The sequence below is a fragment of the Cardiocondyla obscurior genome, linkage group LG18 (genome assembly GCF_019399895.1).
Source record: "Cardiocondyla obscurior isolate alpha-2009 linkage group LG18, Cobs3.1, whole genome shotgun sequence".
Lineage (NCBI taxonomy): Eukaryota > Metazoa > Arthropoda > Insecta > Hymenoptera > Formicidae > Cardiocondyla > Cardiocondyla obscurior.
In genome coordinates this window covers 2,020,199-2,039,218 of record NC_091881.1, presented here as the reverse complement: position 1 = coordinate 2,039,218, position 19,020 = coordinate 2,020,199, and the positions used below count along the sequence as shown (strand labels likewise).

Below are 19,020 nucleotides of genomic sequence, written 5' to 3'. Positions count from 1 at the left end.
AAGAATTTCACACCACCACCATGGGTGGATCCGCAAACATTGAAGAGGATGCTGGGCGCAGAATAAAGCACGTAGAAAGTTGTCTCCATTTTCTATTGTTCTCATTATTTCTACCGATAGCAAACGCATATCAATATCGCGACTTGGTCCAATTGGAGACCGTCAGAGTAGCGAAAAAATCAGCTTTCGGTGCGCGCTTTATCGGCACACTTTTATTGTTTATTGGAATGTCGCGTGATTCCAGCTCGTAGGACCGGTTCGTAATTCTTTCGATAACGACCGCCCACTCTTCGCGCACCCTTTGCAATCAGCGCCAGCGGGGCGACGAGAGAAGCCGGTTTGGTCCCGTGTGCACACGGGTGCGAGGCTCCCCTGTTGTAGGGTTGTATTGATTTCTATGATGGCGGCCGGCCGGCGCCTGCACCCTCTGCGAGCGGAGGAATGGCTTGGGAGTGTTGCTACATAGGGTGTTCCTATCACCGGGGACAACTCGGAAAAGAGTCGACGGCGGCGAGAGGCGAGGTGGTGAATCGAGACACGTGAAAGCTAATTATTATCGCGCGACGGAAACGTTAGATCGTGTCACGCCGGCGGCCACGTTACTTTCGATTCCGCCCCCGTGGTTCTCCCAGGAAAAACGTGCCGGAAGGGTCCGTTCGCGGAGTGATAGTGCCGAGATCTACATAGGGATCGTCGTCATGGGTGACGATCCGTGAGCAACCGCTCCACTGATCGTCTTCGCCGAGATCACCTGGTCCTCGCCTCGTTCGGCGATAAAACGGATCCTTGAATGTGAGATCACGCGTATCCTAACGGGACACTCTCGGACGGTCGTAATCCCGGCGACACCAGCTGAAGAGGGTCGTCGCCACCAAGTGGAAGGTCACTCGTGATCGTCTTCGATCACGCCGGAGAAATCAGCGTGGAACAACGATATTCTCAGGTAAAAGATAGAATATTTTACTTGATGGTGGCTTTAATGCCGCGATTAAGATAAAAATGATACCCGAAGGATCATCCAGCGCGTTAATTTCTCGGGAGGTATGTTACTTTGCGTGATAATGGAATCGCTTCGGGTATTTGCTCGAAATAATTGTTATTCGGGAATTTTGTGCAAACTCTAGAGAAAGTTCGCGCTAAAATTAGTATTATTCGTCTCGATAGGGACAGATAATTTCGAGGCGTTAGTTAAATTTGTGGTCATTAAATCGAGCACAAAACCGTTTACAGTTATTCAACCGTGACTGTGCTGCACTTGTCACTCGTCGTTTGCTCGCGAATAACTCGTTAGCTTATAGTTTACTCTCTATCGACCGACTTATACCCCCTTTCGTCATTTCGCCATGTGTCTTACTTTTAATATCTCGGTCATCAACTCATTACTGCCGCGTTACGTGCTCGATTCGCGCGGTGACGCGCTCTAAAAAAAATAAAAATAAAAAAAAAAATAAAAACAGCTTAAAAATTTTTGTAGGTTCGCCGGTTCAAATTGTTAATTGCCGTTCTATGCGTTATATACTTTTTAGCTAATGAAAAATAAATTATGCACCGCAGTCGCCAGTCGAGCGGCTGATAACGGTCGGCGATTACATGTGAACAAAATGTCGACTTCTCGTTCGCGATGATCGACGATTTCGAACAAAGGAATTACGGAATGAGGCTCGATTGAGGCCGCGTTCAGTAATTCGCATAAACAATTTAATGCGCTCTTTGACAAACCGCGGGAAGAGACGCGCGGTTTGCGCGGCCCGTCATCCCACGACATTTAACGAGACGTTCAAACGCGGTCAATCGCGCACTTAGTCATGTGACATGTGACAGTAGAAAGCATCACCGACGCGCGATTCAGGGGTTTTAGATAGCAGCTGGATTAAAATCGCTCGTATCCGCCTATCGCGATTTTTTCGCGACGAATTATCGTGTGGCACATCCGTTCATCTCCTTCATTGCGCATCGCTTTGATTTAAACCCTCATTTACTTTTGGATTTCATTAAAATTAAAGCCACAGTTTTTTCTTTCTTTTTTTTTTTAAATTTAAACATAAGGCACATGCTTTTCACGCGAGGAATTCTCGAAAGGCTTGACGCGTATTACGCCATTAACGATGTAAAATTGCGGCGAGCGCGAAGACATTCTTCGTATCCGAGAATAAGTTTTACTTTCGCTTCTTCTTCATTTGCCAGATGCCCTGAACGTACTGGCGCTGAGTGATACGGAGAAATCACCAGCCGAAAGAAACACCTAGCTCGCATTAAAAACTCGACAAAGATCTAAGAATCGAAGGGCTGCAGCTGCTCATTCATCCTCGATCGATCGCACGAACTCATTGTTAAAAAACGTTTTATGTAACGACAGTTAAATCATCGTAGTTAATAATCTGATGTCACTCTGCTATAATTTAATGACGAAACAGTGACATTTCTGATTTCAAACTCCTACTGGCTTTGTTTTAAATTTTAATTGGTAATTAAAAAAAAAATGAACGAATGATAAATGAATTGCTTTCCATTATCGCTTCGTATGCCGTTGAAAAACGAGAAAATTTCGCGCATCGAATGTCAGTTACTCTGATCAAGGAAAGTTGAGCTTGTGCCGCAGAGAGGAGTCAGTCGCATCTTGGGTGTATACGTATATCGCCAGGCCTAGACATTGACCTCGAAAGTGAGGTGATCACGGCCGTCGTAGAGACGTATCGAAGAAAGTGCGCCAATCCAGCCTCCAACCGGTTTGCATCTTACGTGTATCACTACGATCGAACCATTATGGCTGATTTCCTTCTTCGGAAGATTCTCTTGCCTAGGCCGATTAATTAGTCGTCAATCAACCGCGCTGCCGTTCAAAATCAAACACGCATTTGAGTAATACTTATTGGGAAATGATTGTCTTTAATATTTTGATTAATTAAACTGGTAAAAGCGAAAAGTTTAGTAGAAATTACGTTTACTTAGTTCTCGGGATAATTGGTCGTTGTTTAATTTTTTTACTCGATTATTCATACAATTGACACACGTTGATATCGACCAATTTGTTAAGCTCGTTTTTCGAATTATGGTTAAAGATTCTGACGATACTACTATATAGATAATCCACGCGTTACGGTACTTGCGGTTTACGTAGAAAGCGAAACTTAATAGCTTCAAGTATCGTATAAATATAAAATATAAAAAGACGGCAGTGAAACCGATCATCATATCGATATTATCTCTTTTACCTTGAACGATACGTGCTACGCGATGAGATTGTACCGCTGTATATAACATTTCACTTTTCGTATACGATGTCGGTCTATACTGTCCTAGAAATTGCCCACTTTCTCGAATTTAAAGAACAGAAATGACGTATTGTAATACATCTAATGAGATTATGATATGAGATTAATAATATTAATGAATATCTATTATCAAAATAAAAAATCGAACAATGTGTGTCTCTCAAAAAAAAAAAAAATTAAATGAACGAAACTAACGCTTGCGTACGCGCAAAATATTAATGTTAGAATTAGAAATAAAATATAACACATAATTAATTGTCGTACATTCCAAAGTAAATTAAAGTCTGTAAAGATTACTATATGCTCCCGTTTAAGTTTTGGAATGTCAATAATTACAATAGACACGATTCTGTGACTAACTGATGCAGGAGAAAGGAAATGCAACCACTCTCTATCGAACAACTTTTCCCTTCTTTCCCAGCAGGCGTTAACCATAGACTGGTTATCGCAAGAACAAACACGACGAAAGCAGTTTCACTTATTAGAATCGTCGGGGATTGCACTTTGTACCGATGACAATACAAATTGTGCACGAAAGACAAGCTTACAAATTTCAATAACTGTTGCGCCAGAATGCCACGCGATTTTGACGTAACAAAAGCGCGGATGGCCAACTGTTGCCTTCCTTTGGTCAATTTTTAACAAATATAGGTTGCTACTTTTTTAAAAACGTTCTTTAATTTTAAATCAACTCCATAGGCATTTGTATAAATTTGTATAAAATATTATTTGGCAAAACGATATTATTATTAGTAGCTTCTTGAACGGTATAGAAATCGAAATAATAAGTCTCGAAGACTTTTATGTTTATTAAACATGTTTACGACACACTTATGTCACCTGAGTTGTGAAATATCTTGCAGCTAGTTACGATCTGTTTTCAAGAGCAAATATTGAATAAATTTATAGTCCACTTTTACCGGTGTCGATTAATTCTAATCGTACAGTTGTTTCACACATTCCAGATCGTTGCGCTTATTATTTTATACATGGGAAATAGAAAATAAGGGATTAAATTGTAACACGTATGGCGCAATAGAACAGACTTTTTTCTTTCAATTAATCAAGCGTGTCGTAAAGTGCTTCGTCTTTAATGACGTGCTTGCAATTTTAGGATCAAGCTGGCGCGCTACTATTTCACACGCAGGAAGTTACGTGATTAAAACGATGAGGATTTGAAACTTGCACGTCTAAGATATATTGATATTTAACAGGTGATGAATTCTCAGAAGATCTACAACGGCCGGCAAATATTTAAAGAGACGCCAAATATTATTTCTTAAATTCGTGGTTGAGTAATACCTTGCGATGTGCGTTTCCGCAAGAGGTGCCAAAGTATGTCAGCTATCATTTTCCCAGGAAGTATGCAACATTGAAATCTACTGTGTGGCGTTGGCGAACTTAAATTTTTCTGCCGTGCGAAATTGTTTGCCAAGCTGGCTTGAATTAGGACGGTGCAACATTATGCGTCGCAATGCACGCATTACGCGTACGGAATGGCGTTGTTGTGGTATCAAAACATTTATGTTGAAAGGTTCGATTATATCAACGGCATCGTTTTGAGGTATTAAAATATACAAGCTAAATAGGTGCAAAAAGAAAATTAAAATTAAAAGATCTTTGCCGAAAACATATTTCAGTAGTAATATAAATTTTCTAAAATATAATAAGCTGAATAAATTATTGGAAGCGTTTCGTAAAACACGAAAAAATACACGACTGACCAACTTCACATCGAGTCGCTAAATAGAAATGCACACGGTATTCATCAAACTTTTAAATGCTAAAGACTATCCTTTACCGATTTAATTTATTTGTTATACATATACTATCAACTATACTATAATTATTATTTTACTATGCTATTGCTTTTCTATTGCTTTCAAATTACTATTACTGCACCGCTACATTTAATGTGACTGATTGCGAGCCAACCCTTTCTAATATTGTACGTTTAAAATTGTAGCTGTTCTACGGAGACAAACGAGTTTAGTTTTTTTTATTTCTTTAATCATTGCCATTCAGCTGCTTGTAAAATAGAGAGTGTTAAGTCGTCGTCGCGTTAAGTGTCGTCGCAAAGAGACGAACGAGGTCGTACAGCATGTGGCATTCTATCTTCCTTTCTCAGCTTAAGAGAGATGTCCGTCGCTCGGAGCGCTGTTTATTCATGAGGAGGCGACACATTCGTCCACTAAAATGATTTAGAGAAATTCACAGAGACGAGTACCTTGTGCGTAATGTGCCCTAGATAAATCCTAAGCGTGCAGAGTTGAAAAGTAGCCGCGAGGAATTTCTGAAATTAGATTTGCATCGCGCTAATCGTAAGATATTTCTCTGTCGCGCGAGCGATGTGCGCCAGTCCGGTTCCGCTTGCCGAGACTAACAATAAGATTAATTACATCATTACAGCGATAATTGACGAATGGTCGTGCTAATGATAATGGTATTTATAATAATGGCAATATCATAAATATTAATAACGGCACGTTCAAGAGCGCGATTGTTCGCGTTCGAAATATCGTTTCGAGATTAATATTTTATTAGCACCGTTATCTATTAGATGTTTCGTTATTACGCGGTGTTAAGATCCCGATGGAGAGGTCCCGTTACGATTCAGGCATCAGGCATGTGTATTAGTCACGATATGAATCTGTATGTAAGCGATAGCGCTGTTTTAATATTACGACGAGACGTTTGTTACGGTAATTCGCTAGAATTATTCTTTACTTCTAAAGCATCATTTAGTAACGTTTATACCGCGGCAATAAATAGCTGTACACGTAACGACAATATATTTAATGGCATTGTAGCATATTACATTTATAATACGTTGGTGTGAAACGCTTTATTATCACGATGGTGTACCGATATTCGATTGTTCAAGTGTGACACTTTCGAAATGCCCATGAGATATTTTATCAATGTTTCAAACTTCTCTACTTCCGAAAGAGCTTTAATATTCGGACAGGTAATCGATATACGTATAATATGCCGTTGACAAATTGAGTCCGACGCTCTGTTATAATGTGGCTATTAAATAATTTTATCGGTATTCGATATTTTGCAAAAAGAACTATTATACTTTCACTGTGTGTAATTAAATTTCGTGGCTGCGGACCAATTAATAAATATGCCAACATTATGGACACATTTCCTAAGTCATAACACTATCGAGAAATTAATTTCTCGTTAATATTAACTTAAACTGTTTTCAAAGTTATTAAAAAATATTGTATACGTGGCATTTTTTTTTTTTTAATAAAATTTTTTCTTTACGCATATTCTTATTTTATTTACGCGCGCGAACTGAGCTTTATAAATCACTGGCTGCATAAAAATTACAGCGTTACTGGCAAAGTAATGAAGGGTTACACGACATTGCGCCTTCGTTTAATTATATCATTATGTCATTAAAAGAAGTTGCAGCAAGAACATCTTACATACTTCCAAAACTTGTTTTCCGCAAAGACTTGGCCGCGACGTCCGTTTGGCGTGAAACCAGCCGAAAAGTGTGCTCGGAGGAAAGTTCGCTTCGGGGGATATATTAGCCAGATTTCTTTTCGCTTTTGGCCACGTGCATTCCACAATGCGTGTTATTAAATTATTTAATTAACGCTCCTATAATCCTGGAGATAAAAATTCTGTACACGTGACACGCGTCATGAAAGTGTTAGCTTACCGATTCCTTAATAAATGAACGTTTCTTTTTATAATGTCAAGGCCGAACGTATTTTAGCTTCTAACGGTCTGTCGTTACAAAGATAATACGTCAGATCACTAGTCGAAATTAAGCACAGAAGATCCCCGCCGAAAGTGACAAGTGTTCGTTTTCTTTCTCGCCCGATTCCGGGTGACCTTTTTCCTTCTGCCCATCTTTGGCTCGTTTCTGCCTCGCGCACAATAAAAAGAGCAATTTCGCGACGACGTGAATACCCGCTTTAGCTTCATACGGCGATACTCATCACCGATCATCATCGATACCCAGTAACCCAGCTACCAGTATCTCACCTGCTGATGTCCGTTTGCTCGGCCCACAAACCCACCGAAAGATCACGCAAAACAGGTTTCGTTTTGTTTCTTTTTTTTATTATTATCCCGGTGAGGAGTTCATGAAGCACGTGTACCGCTAAAACCGGCACCTTAAATTGCCAGAATCTTCTGATTGAACACCGGTTTCTCAGCTTTTATAGTCTGTTATTAAAATCATTCGGCATATAGACCAAAGGACCGTCAAGTTTTGTTTCATTATATTTGTCACACGTTAGACGTTATCGGGAACCCCTGGCTTTATTGACAATATTAATTAATGCATCGTTTATGAACAGTAGAACGTGTAAACGTTTATAAAATAAAATGTCATTTTATGGTACATATACCGAAGATCCTCGGGAACGCCGTAATCGGTTACTTTACACAATTCATTACGCGCATATTTCTAATTAAATTAATACCGTGCTCGTTTTATAATCACTATGCAACGTAACTTATTCATCTTTGCATTATCCTATAAAAAAAAAAAAAAGTAAAGCACGAAGAACGTTGAATTTTTTATTGCGGCAGTCAACTGTACGTTAGATGCGATGGAATCTAGTTTGCATTTCTCTATGCATCTTTCAAAGCTTCCCGTAAACTCCTTATGCAATCTGTTTCTTATCAGTTGAAATTTCCGCGTAAAGTTTTCAACAAGTGTCTACTAAGTTAGATTTTTTTTTTTTTGCCGCTGTAGATAAAGAAACTGCCTTTGCTCTTTTCGAGTCACGCGAATCGATTATCGGCGACGTATGAACGGACGTGTGAGCTTTTTGCGCGAGACAGTTTTTACTGGTGGTGTCGGTGAAATCTGCGAATTTATAGATAAGTGGTGCCGGTCCATTTAAGCGTAAATGGTAAATCATGACTAGGTGAAAGGTAAACAGGAACCGATAGAGGCCTCGGTGCGTGGACCAAACTATTTGGATTTTGGAACCGTGTTACACAGTCGGCGAGCGGTCCATTGACCCGTTTCAATTCACCGGAATTATCGTTGACATAGGTTTTATGCCTGCCACATCGCTTTCTCCTTGATAGCCGTTTTTCTTTTCACGCCTGCCGAAGCTACATTAGAGAAAAATTCTCTTTTCGTCGCGCCGACAAAGAAAACGGTTTACATTTCAGAACGGTGAAACGAGGGGGAGACGTACGTGTCTTTTGAACGCTTTAAAGGACCATCGAGAAAGGCAATCACTTCGCTGGGGGAACCAAATCAAAATTCAATTTGTCTCCTCGTTTACACCCGGTCGTTTTCTAATTCGCATTAACGCCATTCTGATAGTTTCCCAAATTAACGAGAGGAAGTTTCGATTATATTTCTTCGTCCTTGCCGGTTCGGTGGCCACTTTTCACGAGGCGGCCGCAAAAAAACTGTTGCGAGGTGACCGCGTGGCGATGTAGAGGAACTCTCGCCTGGAAAACGAGGCTACAACAGCAATGTGTAGCCGGTGGCACCTACGTGACGGCATTCCGCCATCGGCCTCAGAGACGAATCGTTCCAGTATATTTTTATATAAGAAACTTCTTCCGATCCATCTCGCCGATTAATCCTATTGATGATTGATCGAAACATGCCGGCATAGATCAAGCAAAATACCTAAAGAAGCCTTTTTTTAACGGGATTATCTACAAACGCGATTTGATTGCCGAATTGACGTGCTTATTGTGACAACGACGAGACGTGAAACGACGAAATGACGAGCTTTGTTGCTTCCTGAATTATATCTCTGTCACCGACACGTACATTACCACCTATTCTTGTATTCAACTCGTTACGCTTACATTAGATTACATTGCATAAAAAAAAATTAAATAAGCGAGCGTCTTAAGAGTATATTACGGGGCTGAAAAAAAGTAACGAAAGTTATGACGTACGATTAAATTCTCTTGCACTTATACCCGTTGCTTTTATATCTTATAATATATATATCTCTCTCATTTAAAAATCTCAATCTACGAATATTATTGTAGATTTGAATTTTTCAAGACGCAAGAGCGGAAGTAGAAATCGCGCGCGGAGGCAGATCCCATCCCATCGCGAGGCCTGCAGATAGGGGGGAGCTGACCGGCGACGGTCAAGAGGGTGGGATCCAGAAGATCCTCGATCCTACCAAGGCTTCGCCTTGACCGATCTCGGTTGATCTATCCCCACGATCGGTTCCCACTACGATCCGCGGTTTTGGCCTCGTTTGCGTTTACATCGCCCGTGCACGTTGGAAGATACCACCACCTCCGACGTGCCGGCCGACCACCACCAAAGCCGCGGGTGGCCCGAGGATACCAAGGTACCAAAGTTATAAAGCGGACCTGCTAAGCTGACGCGAGGCGCTGCCACTTTATCGGGCGACCACAACGTGCAACGTTTGTCTCCCGCTTTTTTCGTGAACGAAGAGAGAAGAGGCCACCCTTTTTGTTCCCGACGGACACCACTCGCGGTGTCACCTTCCGAGGCACACGGTCACCGGGCCATGTCATTCTGACATCAAATTGCGGGTGCGGTCGCAATACTCCCGGACACGATCCTGGCACGCCACTACACGCCCTATTGCACGCGCGAAGAGACCAACGAGGATCCGAATTTGTGAAAAAGTGCATAAGGTACTCCACAATTAAATAAAGATAAGATAGTTTTCATCTCTCGCGAGCGAAAGCCTTTTCTAAGCCAGGGGTTACGCGTAGGAGTGACTTTTACCTCGCGAGCTTTTCGTCTGCGTATTGCGTACAGTTAACTTTAATTATGACCAAGGATATAAGAGATTGCAGAAATTATTTTTGTGAAAGCCTTTGATATGTTAGAAATTGCTTATCGTTTAATGGTTTGATAATGAGTTATTCAGAGCTGATTGTTCTATCTTTATTTCTTTAGAAAGAAAGATTAAGAGAGATATATAGTTTTCTGATAAATTAATTTATCAGAAAGTTAAAACTTCCTGCTCTTAAATTAGTTTTGTAGTCTTATTCTCATTAGTAAAAGAAAAAATGTTGCAATGTCATTATTTGGAAATATGCAATCGTGCAAACCCGTTCGGTGACTCTCAAATTTTTTTAATAAGTTCTAAGAAATTTTTGCAAGGCAAAGATATTTTAATTTCGATTAAAAATGTAAACGTAATAGTTATTCAATTTTTACGACTAACAGCTGAAAGATACAACGGTAATAAAATCAAAGAACATCTCATTAAAATACTCATAAAATATTAAATTCAATTAAAAGATGTTTTATTTAAATATTAATTTGTAATAAATATTTATAAGCGTTTCTATTTTAGCTCGATTTATTTCTTATTTTATTTTACTGTTGATAAGCTTTTTAACAGATTAATAATAAATTTATCGGAATTATTTGAATGGATTGTACTTATATCTTTTATTACAAGCTTAACTTTCGCTGTTACTCGTTTATTTCATGAAACTTTGCGTGTATCTTGCGTATCATTACACGCGAAATGCACTTGAATGAAGATTAGGCTACGAATTTGAGAAAAATGGCAAAGATTTCTCTCTTTTATTTATTTCTGCCTGTCCGTGCCTCTCCGCCCGAAACGAAAGTGCAATTTTCACATTGTCACGCTTCATACGGTACTTAATGATCGCATTTATAATTATATTATATTCCAAGTAATTATATTTAACGAATAACCGCATTTTTCGATTATTAATTGCACCTGCACAACACAGATTATATTTGCTCCAATTAATAGATCATCATCATTAGCGCTACCATTAATATTCGCTGATTCGGTTCGCGTGTAAAAGGAGAAACGCTGCGTCACGAGTTATTGAAAATGTAACTGCTTAGAGACTTGATTAAGAATATACGATTTTCCTCGTTATTTGTTAAAGAGCTTTCACATCCTCTCGTAATTTATTATCCGTGTAAAAGCGAGAAGCTGACGATTCGAATGTTTTATCATTTAATTCTTTCCACGGAGAAATGAATAGTTGAATTTAAATTTAATACAAGTCTAACGAAAAGTAAATGTCGCAGCTGCTGACATATTCGTAAATGCCTTGGTAAATAATACGCGAGTGTGGATTAATAATTTGTGACTCCGCAGATTGTCACAAAAATCCCGAAATGTAATTCCGCGTAATTTTTTTTGCAAAATTAAAAACGTATAATACACACGCCGATTAATTATACGCAAAAAAGAAAATCCCTTTCGTTGCTTCGCAAAAGCGACGCATCCGTTGGAAAATCGATTGAGGGAAGGGGCGACTAATTTATTCTTCTCTTAAATACAGTGGCACAGCCAGATTGGAATTGCAACAATTACGCCACGAGTTCAATGCGAAATCGCTCGCTCAAGGAAAGTAACTTTCCTCCAAAGGATATGCTAGTTGATGTATCGCCGACTTGACAACAAGTTGCTTAGAGAAAGAAAGAGGAAAAAAAAAAATTATACAGAAAGAAACAAGTGTTTGCGTCGGGATACGTTTATAGCGACTTCGAGAGATAGCGGGTAATAGTTTCTTCGGAGCGTGAAAGTTATGTTGCGCGGTACATACGGCGAGTGAACGACCGGATGATGTGCATCGAGGAAATGGCTATTAAGAACTAATTGCGAGCTGATGCACGTACAGCATGTTTCGTTTAACTTGATCGCGATTCCATCTTTCAAACGTCTTAATATCACGCGGCACGAACGCAGCAATCTAATCGTATTTTTTTTTTTCTTTTTATTTTTAAATATTTTAAAAATTATATGTTTTTTAAAAGCAAGATAATATTTCATACGGGAGTTGATTAAATTGCGGAACCACATACTTGTCTTGTCATACGTATGCATTATTGAAATCAATTATTCGCGCTGGAGAACACAATGGCCTAATTAATTTGCGCGAGGTGGCAATTTTACGATTGCAGTCATTCAATGTGCTACGTCGGTGCAAATAAGTGTATCAGCGATAAAATGCATCGAGAGGCAAAAGTAAAAGAGAAAAAAAAAATTACAATACAGGGATCTGTGAATTTTAAACACGTGGCGAAAGTTTTTGACGAAAGACACGCAACATGCATACCGTATCGTAAAAAATAAATTGTGAAACAGTCAATTCTCCTGCAGATTAAAACCAAAAATAGCTCTTTTTTTTTTTAATGCTGGCTTACTAATTACGAAAGATGTTTAATTGATTTGTTGCAGGCGATGGCGAGTCTCGTTAATTCGACAGCACAATTCTTTAGCGATGCGTACGACTACTACCTCTGGACGCTGTCCCTTGCAGGTAATTATTAATTGAAATTTTATTACTATAAGATAGTAATATAAAAAAGAAAATTTTTTTTTTCAATTTTAATGTATGTACGTACTTTGATATTAGAAATTTGAATTTAACTAGAAGAAATTATGCGTGCACTACGCTTTTTAAAAGATCCCCCCAATTCGCGCGCGTTACATTCGGGGACATTAATTAATTATATTAATTATAATCGAGTGATCTACGGCTGACGGCGTGTTGCCGGTTTACTTACATTCGCAGCTTTTGGTTAGGTTAGGGTAAGTTATTTTCCGTCCATCCTTCCTTCCTTCCTGTCCTTCCTTCCTTCCTATCCTTCGTGGCAGTATTCTGGATTATCCTGACGTGTAGTAGTACTTGTAATCACTCGGCACTAAATTACACTGCTCTGCTTTTTTTTATAATCACTGTCACTAATCACTAATACAATTATTCGCGAGACGAACGACCGAAAAAACGACGGTGGATTATCGCGGCGAAGAAACGCGACGAACGATCATTCCTCGTATAAATTTGCGCTCTCGATGTTCGTGACGATGCTCACTTCCACTGGATTGTTCTCGATCTTGACACAAACTCGCTGCGACGTAAAGCGAGGTGCGAGAATCATTTTTCGATTCTCCGATCGGTCCTCCTCGGCGGATTGAACGATGCCAAGGAACTTGCGGCAAACGAGCCATGATATGAAATATTCCGCGCACTGTATCTTCCTTAAGTTCCTCCAAAATAATTTACTCGAAACGGAATGAATCGCGGCCGCGACGAAGAAGACGGGCAAGGGGCAGATCTCATGCCCTGACAATGGCGATCCTCTGAACGTTGCTGAAGGAGATGGCAGGTTGGTAACGTCGAGTGTTCCGCCGGCAACATAACCTTTTCTTTCCGAAGCACTTTTTTAACGCAAAAAATGATGAGTAGAGCAACAGGAATATAAAAACTGATAGTTTATTCCCGTGTCGACATTTATTCGCATCCGATGCGTATGCGTATGCGACACTTCCTATCTATCCGCGGTCGAAAATACGCGTAATTGCAGAGCGATTAGTGGACACGTCCGCACGCTGAAGCTTCCGCAACTAGACTAAAATGACCATTAGAGATTTTGGCCCTTGGAGAAAAAGAGACAAAGAAACGCGTAGAAAAAGAGAGAAAGAGACGCGAAGAAAATGATCCGATCGTTAATTGTTCGTTATCCTTCTCGCGCGGAGTTCTTGAAGCGCCAAGTCCTTTTCACTCAAAACAGAAGAATCGAGCGAGCTTTATACATTATATTATATGTATTATCAAATGTTTATGACGGACGAAAGCTATTAATATTAATATATTAAATTGTTAACACGGTTCGATTTTTAGATGAGAGGACGAGAGGATGGTTACTGGTTGACTCACCGAAACCAACGATATTATACACGATATTGTACCTCCTCATCGTCTGGGGAGGTCCTAAGGTCATGAGGAAACGAAAAGCTTTTAAACTTACGTGGGCATTGGTGCCCTACAACCTTGCCATGGCCTGTCTCAATGCTTACATTGCCATTCAAGTGTGTATCCTGTCTCGGATGATGAAAAAAAAATATCACCGAGCTCATTTACAATTTTCTTATTTATCTCGGTGCAGTCACTTTCGCTCGAAAGTGAATTTCTATGTCCTATCGTCTATCTCACATTTTTTTTATATTCTTTGCAGTTGTTTGTAGCTTCTACAAGGTTACGATATAGTTATGTATGCCAGCCAATAAAGCATATCACGCGCCCTGATGAACTTCAGGTAGGAAAAACCAATATAAATTATCAATTAATGGACAAACTTTTTATAACAATACGCAAACGATGATAGTGAAAAATTTTGAAAAAAATACTCAGTATAAAAATATTATCTGTGTTTAGATTGCTCACGCGGTTTGGTGGTACTACTTTAGCAAACTTCTGGAATTTTGCGATACGTTCTTTTTTATTTTGCGAAAGAAAGACAATCAGCTGAGTTTTCTCCATGTCTATCATCATTCTACCATGTTCTCGTTATGGTGGATCGGTATTAAATGGGTACCAAGCGGTTCTAGTGAGTATTTCAACATTAATTTTAGTCTGCTAATTATAATTACAATGATAATTATTTATCTTTAGATTAATGTTAGTAGCAACTTAATGGCAAGTGCCAGTGGAGATATAAGAAAGCTAAATATTGGTTCTTTATCTCCTATATTATTAAAATTTATGTTAAATAATAAAAAAAGGGTAAACATTTTAATGAGATATGTATGTTTGTGTGAACTTACAGCTTTCTTGCCGGCAATGGTCAACAGTTTCATCCACGTGCTGATGTACTCGTACTACGGTCTCGCCGCGTTAGGCCCTTCGGTATCTAAATACCTCTGGTGGAAAAAGTATTTGACGATCCTCCAGCTCATTCAGTTCACAACCGCCTTGATCTTGGGGATCAACGGTATCCGATCGGGATGCGACTTCCCTCTCTGGATGCAGTACGCTCTCGTAATCTACATGCTCTCCTTCATCGTTCTGTTCGGGAACTTCTACGCCAAAGCCTACATCGCGAAGGTCAGACATCGATCTTGCACGCGTTATCTCGTTCCATATTTGAGCTATCAATTTGTGACTTACATTTGCGTTTTCCAGGGCAAGCAAGTATACGCAGAGAAGCGGCTCGAAAGGATAAAAGCCGCCGAAAGGGCGATGAATGCGCGGCTCGACGGTGCGGCCAGCAACGGAAAGGCTGCGAACGGACACTCGAACGGATACGCGAACGGATACACGAACGAGAAGCCTAAAAAGAAGATACAGTGAGGCGATTCTCCTCGAGGGTGTCCCTGTCGAAGGGAGACCCGGTCCACGGCACTCGCGACACGCGACGAAAAAAAAAAACAGTCACATATGGGATACTCATCGCCGTCGGGTGGGATGTCGTGGTCCAGGATAGTAGCTTAACGTTAAAAAAAAAAGAAATAAAAAGGGAGTAAAAGAAAAAAATTAAGAAACTGATTTCTCGCTTAGATCCCGCACATTGTCGGGTTTCGTGCTTTCGCGAAGCGAAAATTTAGCACCGTGATTCCAAAGTTATCGGATCAGCAATTGTACATTCGCAACGCCACGCTGATTCCAGCAACTGTACATATATTAACAGACATATGCTGAAAAGATTCGGTTCAGAGCCGAGTGTGTTTTTGTAACGACTTAGCGTGATAAGTCTGGAGGGATGAGAACTCGCATACAAATTAATATGATATTTGAGAGGCCTGAAGTGAAAGGGTTTATGTACCACTATGTAATGAAGGTAAATATCAAAAGATCGTGTGTTTCCTCCTAACATATTTCTCTTTAGATAATTATACTGTTAATGTGTTTATAAAAATACATATACATATATCATTATAATGTAACGGATAATACAGTTGTTATAAAAATGGCATTGCTGCGCAATGCTTAAAACAAAAAATGCATTACGTTAATTCTTTATGTTTATGTTTATTTGTTCTTTTTAATAAGATTTTAAGATTTTTTTTTTTTTTTTTTTCTTAATTAATGTTGGCTTTTAACTGCTAGGTTTTATGTATTAAATACTTCTTTTCTCTGCATTTTTCTTTTACTATATACATATAGTGTCCCATTTTAAAAAGAAAACTTTTCAATGTAATAAAATTACGTGAAATAAAGCAATCGATTATGCATACACATTAATGAAATCATATCATTAACAATAATAAATTATGGCAGGATAATTTACAGACAAAACCCATCCCATTGTTCTTGAAGCTACAATTATTCTTCTCATTTGCATTAGTTATTGCATTAGTTAACCACGACTTCGTAAAACTGCTAAAGCCAACCATATAGAACATGTCTTGCCAACAAACCTTTGCACGTGACAAACGAGGGCAAATTCGACGGGGCCCGTGATATTTTGAATTTTTGTTGCGGCTATTTGATCCGTTAGTTCGTCAAGAGTGGCTTGACGCAAATTCAGGACAAAACCGTGCGTATGATAAGCTCTGTACAATTGTTTCAAGTTTCTCTTGTCCAACTGATATGCCATGTCACTCGGAATGTCGGAAATAAAGCTTCGCAAAACGCTTACTGCATGGCGATTAAATATCGTCGTTAAACCGAGAGCGCTGCGCCAGCTGGACAATTTGTCTCGTAGACCTTGCTCCATTTCTGTCTCTGCTTCTCTGTCCTGTGCATCCTTCTCGGGCATCGGTATTACCGCTGATTCTAACGTCTGAGCAGATCGGCTGGCTGATGCGACGACAGACGTGAGTGGCCGCCAATCTTTACTATTCGTCATATTGTATTTTAAGTTGTGCGGCAGAACTGACTTTTGCATATTTTCCCATATCTGCAATAACGTTATCGTTAGAAAAAAATTATGTAACAGAAAACAGAGAAATCACAAAGAACTTGTTTTTAACTAACGTCAGAATGACTAATCATGCGGGACACTTTCATCAATGAGCAGCGGCTATCGGTCAATTTATAATGATCCCCGATTTCAGGATCCCACAGGACGACGTCGTTTTCCTCGACGCTCAAGACAAACGCGGTCCATCGGCTTATCTGCGAGGAACCTGCGCGCAAAAATATATTTCAAATAAAACAAAAATGATGTTGCGAGCTAATAATTTTTTTTACACATGCTAATTCACAATTAATTAAACTTGACGAAATACTTTTCAAGACATTTTTTCTCAAATTTTCTTCAATCTTAAAAAAAAAAATTCTCGAGAGTTTGCAGGACACTCGTACGATACATTATTGCGTACCTACCTAATAATACATACGATTGCAAGCCGAGTCCTTGCAGCAGCGTCGCCAGCAAGGCTGCTCTGCCGTAATGGTCCACCTTGTTCACGTTTAAAGCCTGGCGCGGTGGTACAGGACCATAGTGCATCGGCAAGGACGGTAAAAGCATGACGAGCCGCGCAGCGTCGTCGGGGGTTTCGACACCGGCCACCTTGTATGGCGTCGCCAGACAGCGTTGAATTCCCTTTAACAAAGTATCAAGGGCGTTAGCTTCCAAGGACTTGGAATTTCCGGGCTGCTCCAGTCTCATCAGCACGTAGATCCGGGTGTGCGAGCGACCCGGGCTGGCTTGCACGTAGCCGAACGACAATACAGGGCTGAACAGAGGGGAAAGGGCGATCCATCGCTCGAGCTCCTGATAATTTCTGTGACTCTCCAGGGGTATCCTCGCCTCGCCGAGCCACTGCTGACCCCAAACTGGATGCTGGTCGTATAGTCGAAATTTGACGCAGTGCTCGCCGTTCTGCCTGGGTAGTTCGAAGTGCATGGTTTGCTGCCAGACGGGCGCGGGCCCCTCCGCCGTCGCGGTCGCGTGAACCACGTTGCCCCATTCAACCTCCAGCAATGGGTTGACCAGCGCGGATTCCTCTCTCACCGGTACCTCTACCCCTCGCAGCACGGTGATGGCGAGGATCGTTCTTCCCACGGTGTGACGCCTGCGAGCGCTGGACGACGGCCTGAGTGGCCGGTTAGCTTGGAATATGTTTTTCAGGGAGACGTCCAGCAGGGAGAACGCCGACTGTTCGGCCACGACGATGTCCGGCGGGTTTGTTTCGCGCAGCGTCGCTTTGCGAATTGCGCTAACATTCGCGTCGAAGGTCAGAACCGGGTCCGTCAGCAGGAAGTACTTGACGTCTCTACTGGCGGTGAAACGTTTGCGAGGAAGTCGCGACAGAGAGATGCTGTTCTGCGGATCGTTCGGGTCGTTGCTCGGCCTGTAAAGGTTCGCGCTGGTCTCTTCCTCCGGTTCGCTGCTGCCGTATGACGACAGGGAGATCGTGCAAACAACGGTCCCAGCGTGCATGTCGCCCGAGTTGCCGTCGATCGCGAAATCCACGTCCACCCTGTGGTCCTTGACGTTACGCCGCGACAGCGGCAGCGGCAACGGCAGCACCCTAGACGCGCCATGTCGCGCGTGCACCTGTATCGAAAGACTGTGGCACTCCGGGTTTCTTATCAGCAGCTTGCACAGCTTCCGATTGAACGGGCTGTTGACCCGGCATATCGGCTTTCCCTTGAACAGCACGGAGACAGACGTCATCTCGGGCGTTGCGCTGGTCTGGCCGCATTCCGGCGAGTGAACGCGAACGTGTCGCACCGCGAGCTCGACCAATTTCCCGCGGAACCGCGGCCGCGACTCGTAATTTAGTGGCCTGATGTCGTCGAGCCGATAAGGCTTGATTAATCTGCTGGTGAACGGGCTCGCAGAAACGTAGAGTCCGTCCTCGGCCGGGGAGTCTTCGTCGCGCGATCTTCGCACGTCGCTCTTGCGCCTCGTAAGCACTGCGCTCGTTTCCCGCTCGTCATCGATCACCGGATACGCGTAGCAGAGACCGAAATCTTCCTCGGTCTTTTCCCGAGAATCCCGCGCGAACCCGGTCACGAAGTCGATGCCGGGAGAAAACATGACGCGATCGCAGAAGAAAGTAAGGAAAGGATCGTTTGC

At 41.2% G+C, this 19,020-nt stretch overlaps 2 protein-coding genes across 4 annotated transcripts; one reads left to right on the top strand and one right to left on the bottom strand.

The window, feature by feature from the left end:
• Window positions 1-420: 420 nt before the first annotated feature.
• On the top strand, window positions 421-16,228 carry LOC139109728 (very long chain fatty acid elongase 4). 3 transcript variants are annotated; one of them, XM_070669020.1, is made up of 8 exons: window positions 422-943; window positions 9,289-9,899; window positions 12,446-12,527; window positions 13,893-14,080; window positions 14,227-14,307; window positions 14,427-14,598; window positions 14,818-15,095; window positions 15,174-16,228. In XM_070669020.1, the coding sequence occupies exons 3-8, from the start codon at window positions 12,449-12,451 to the stop codon at window positions 15,339-15,341; spliced, it is 966 nt and encodes a 321-aa protein (XP_070525121.1). In that variant the 5' UTR covers window positions 422-943; window positions 9,289-9,899; window positions 12,446-12,448; the 3' UTR covers window positions 15,342-16,228. The 3 variants fall into 3 exon arrangements, with proteins under 3 accessions (XP_070525122.1, XP_070525121.1, XP_070525120.1); XM_070669021.1 differs by lacking the exon at window positions 9,289-9,899 and having other exon boundaries at window positions 421-943; XM_070669019.1 differs by lacking the exon at window positions 422-943 and having other exon boundaries at window positions 7,976-9,899.
• Window positions 16,229-16,319: 91 nt separating this feature from the next.
• On the bottom strand, window positions 16,320-18,983 carry LOC139109721 (coiled-coil and C2 domain-containing protein 2A). Its single transcript, XM_070669011.1, has 3 exons — window positions 17,319-18,983; window positions 16,968-17,119; window positions 16,320-16,890 (listed from the first exon to the last, which is right to left on the bottom strand). The coding sequence occupies exons 1-3, from the start codon at window positions 18,979-18,981 to the stop codon at window positions 16,348-16,350; spliced, it is 2,358 nt and encodes a 785-aa protein (XP_070525112.1). The 5' UTR covers window positions 18,982-18,983; the 3' UTR covers window positions 16,320-16,347.
• Window positions 18,984-19,020: the final 37 nt, after the last annotated feature.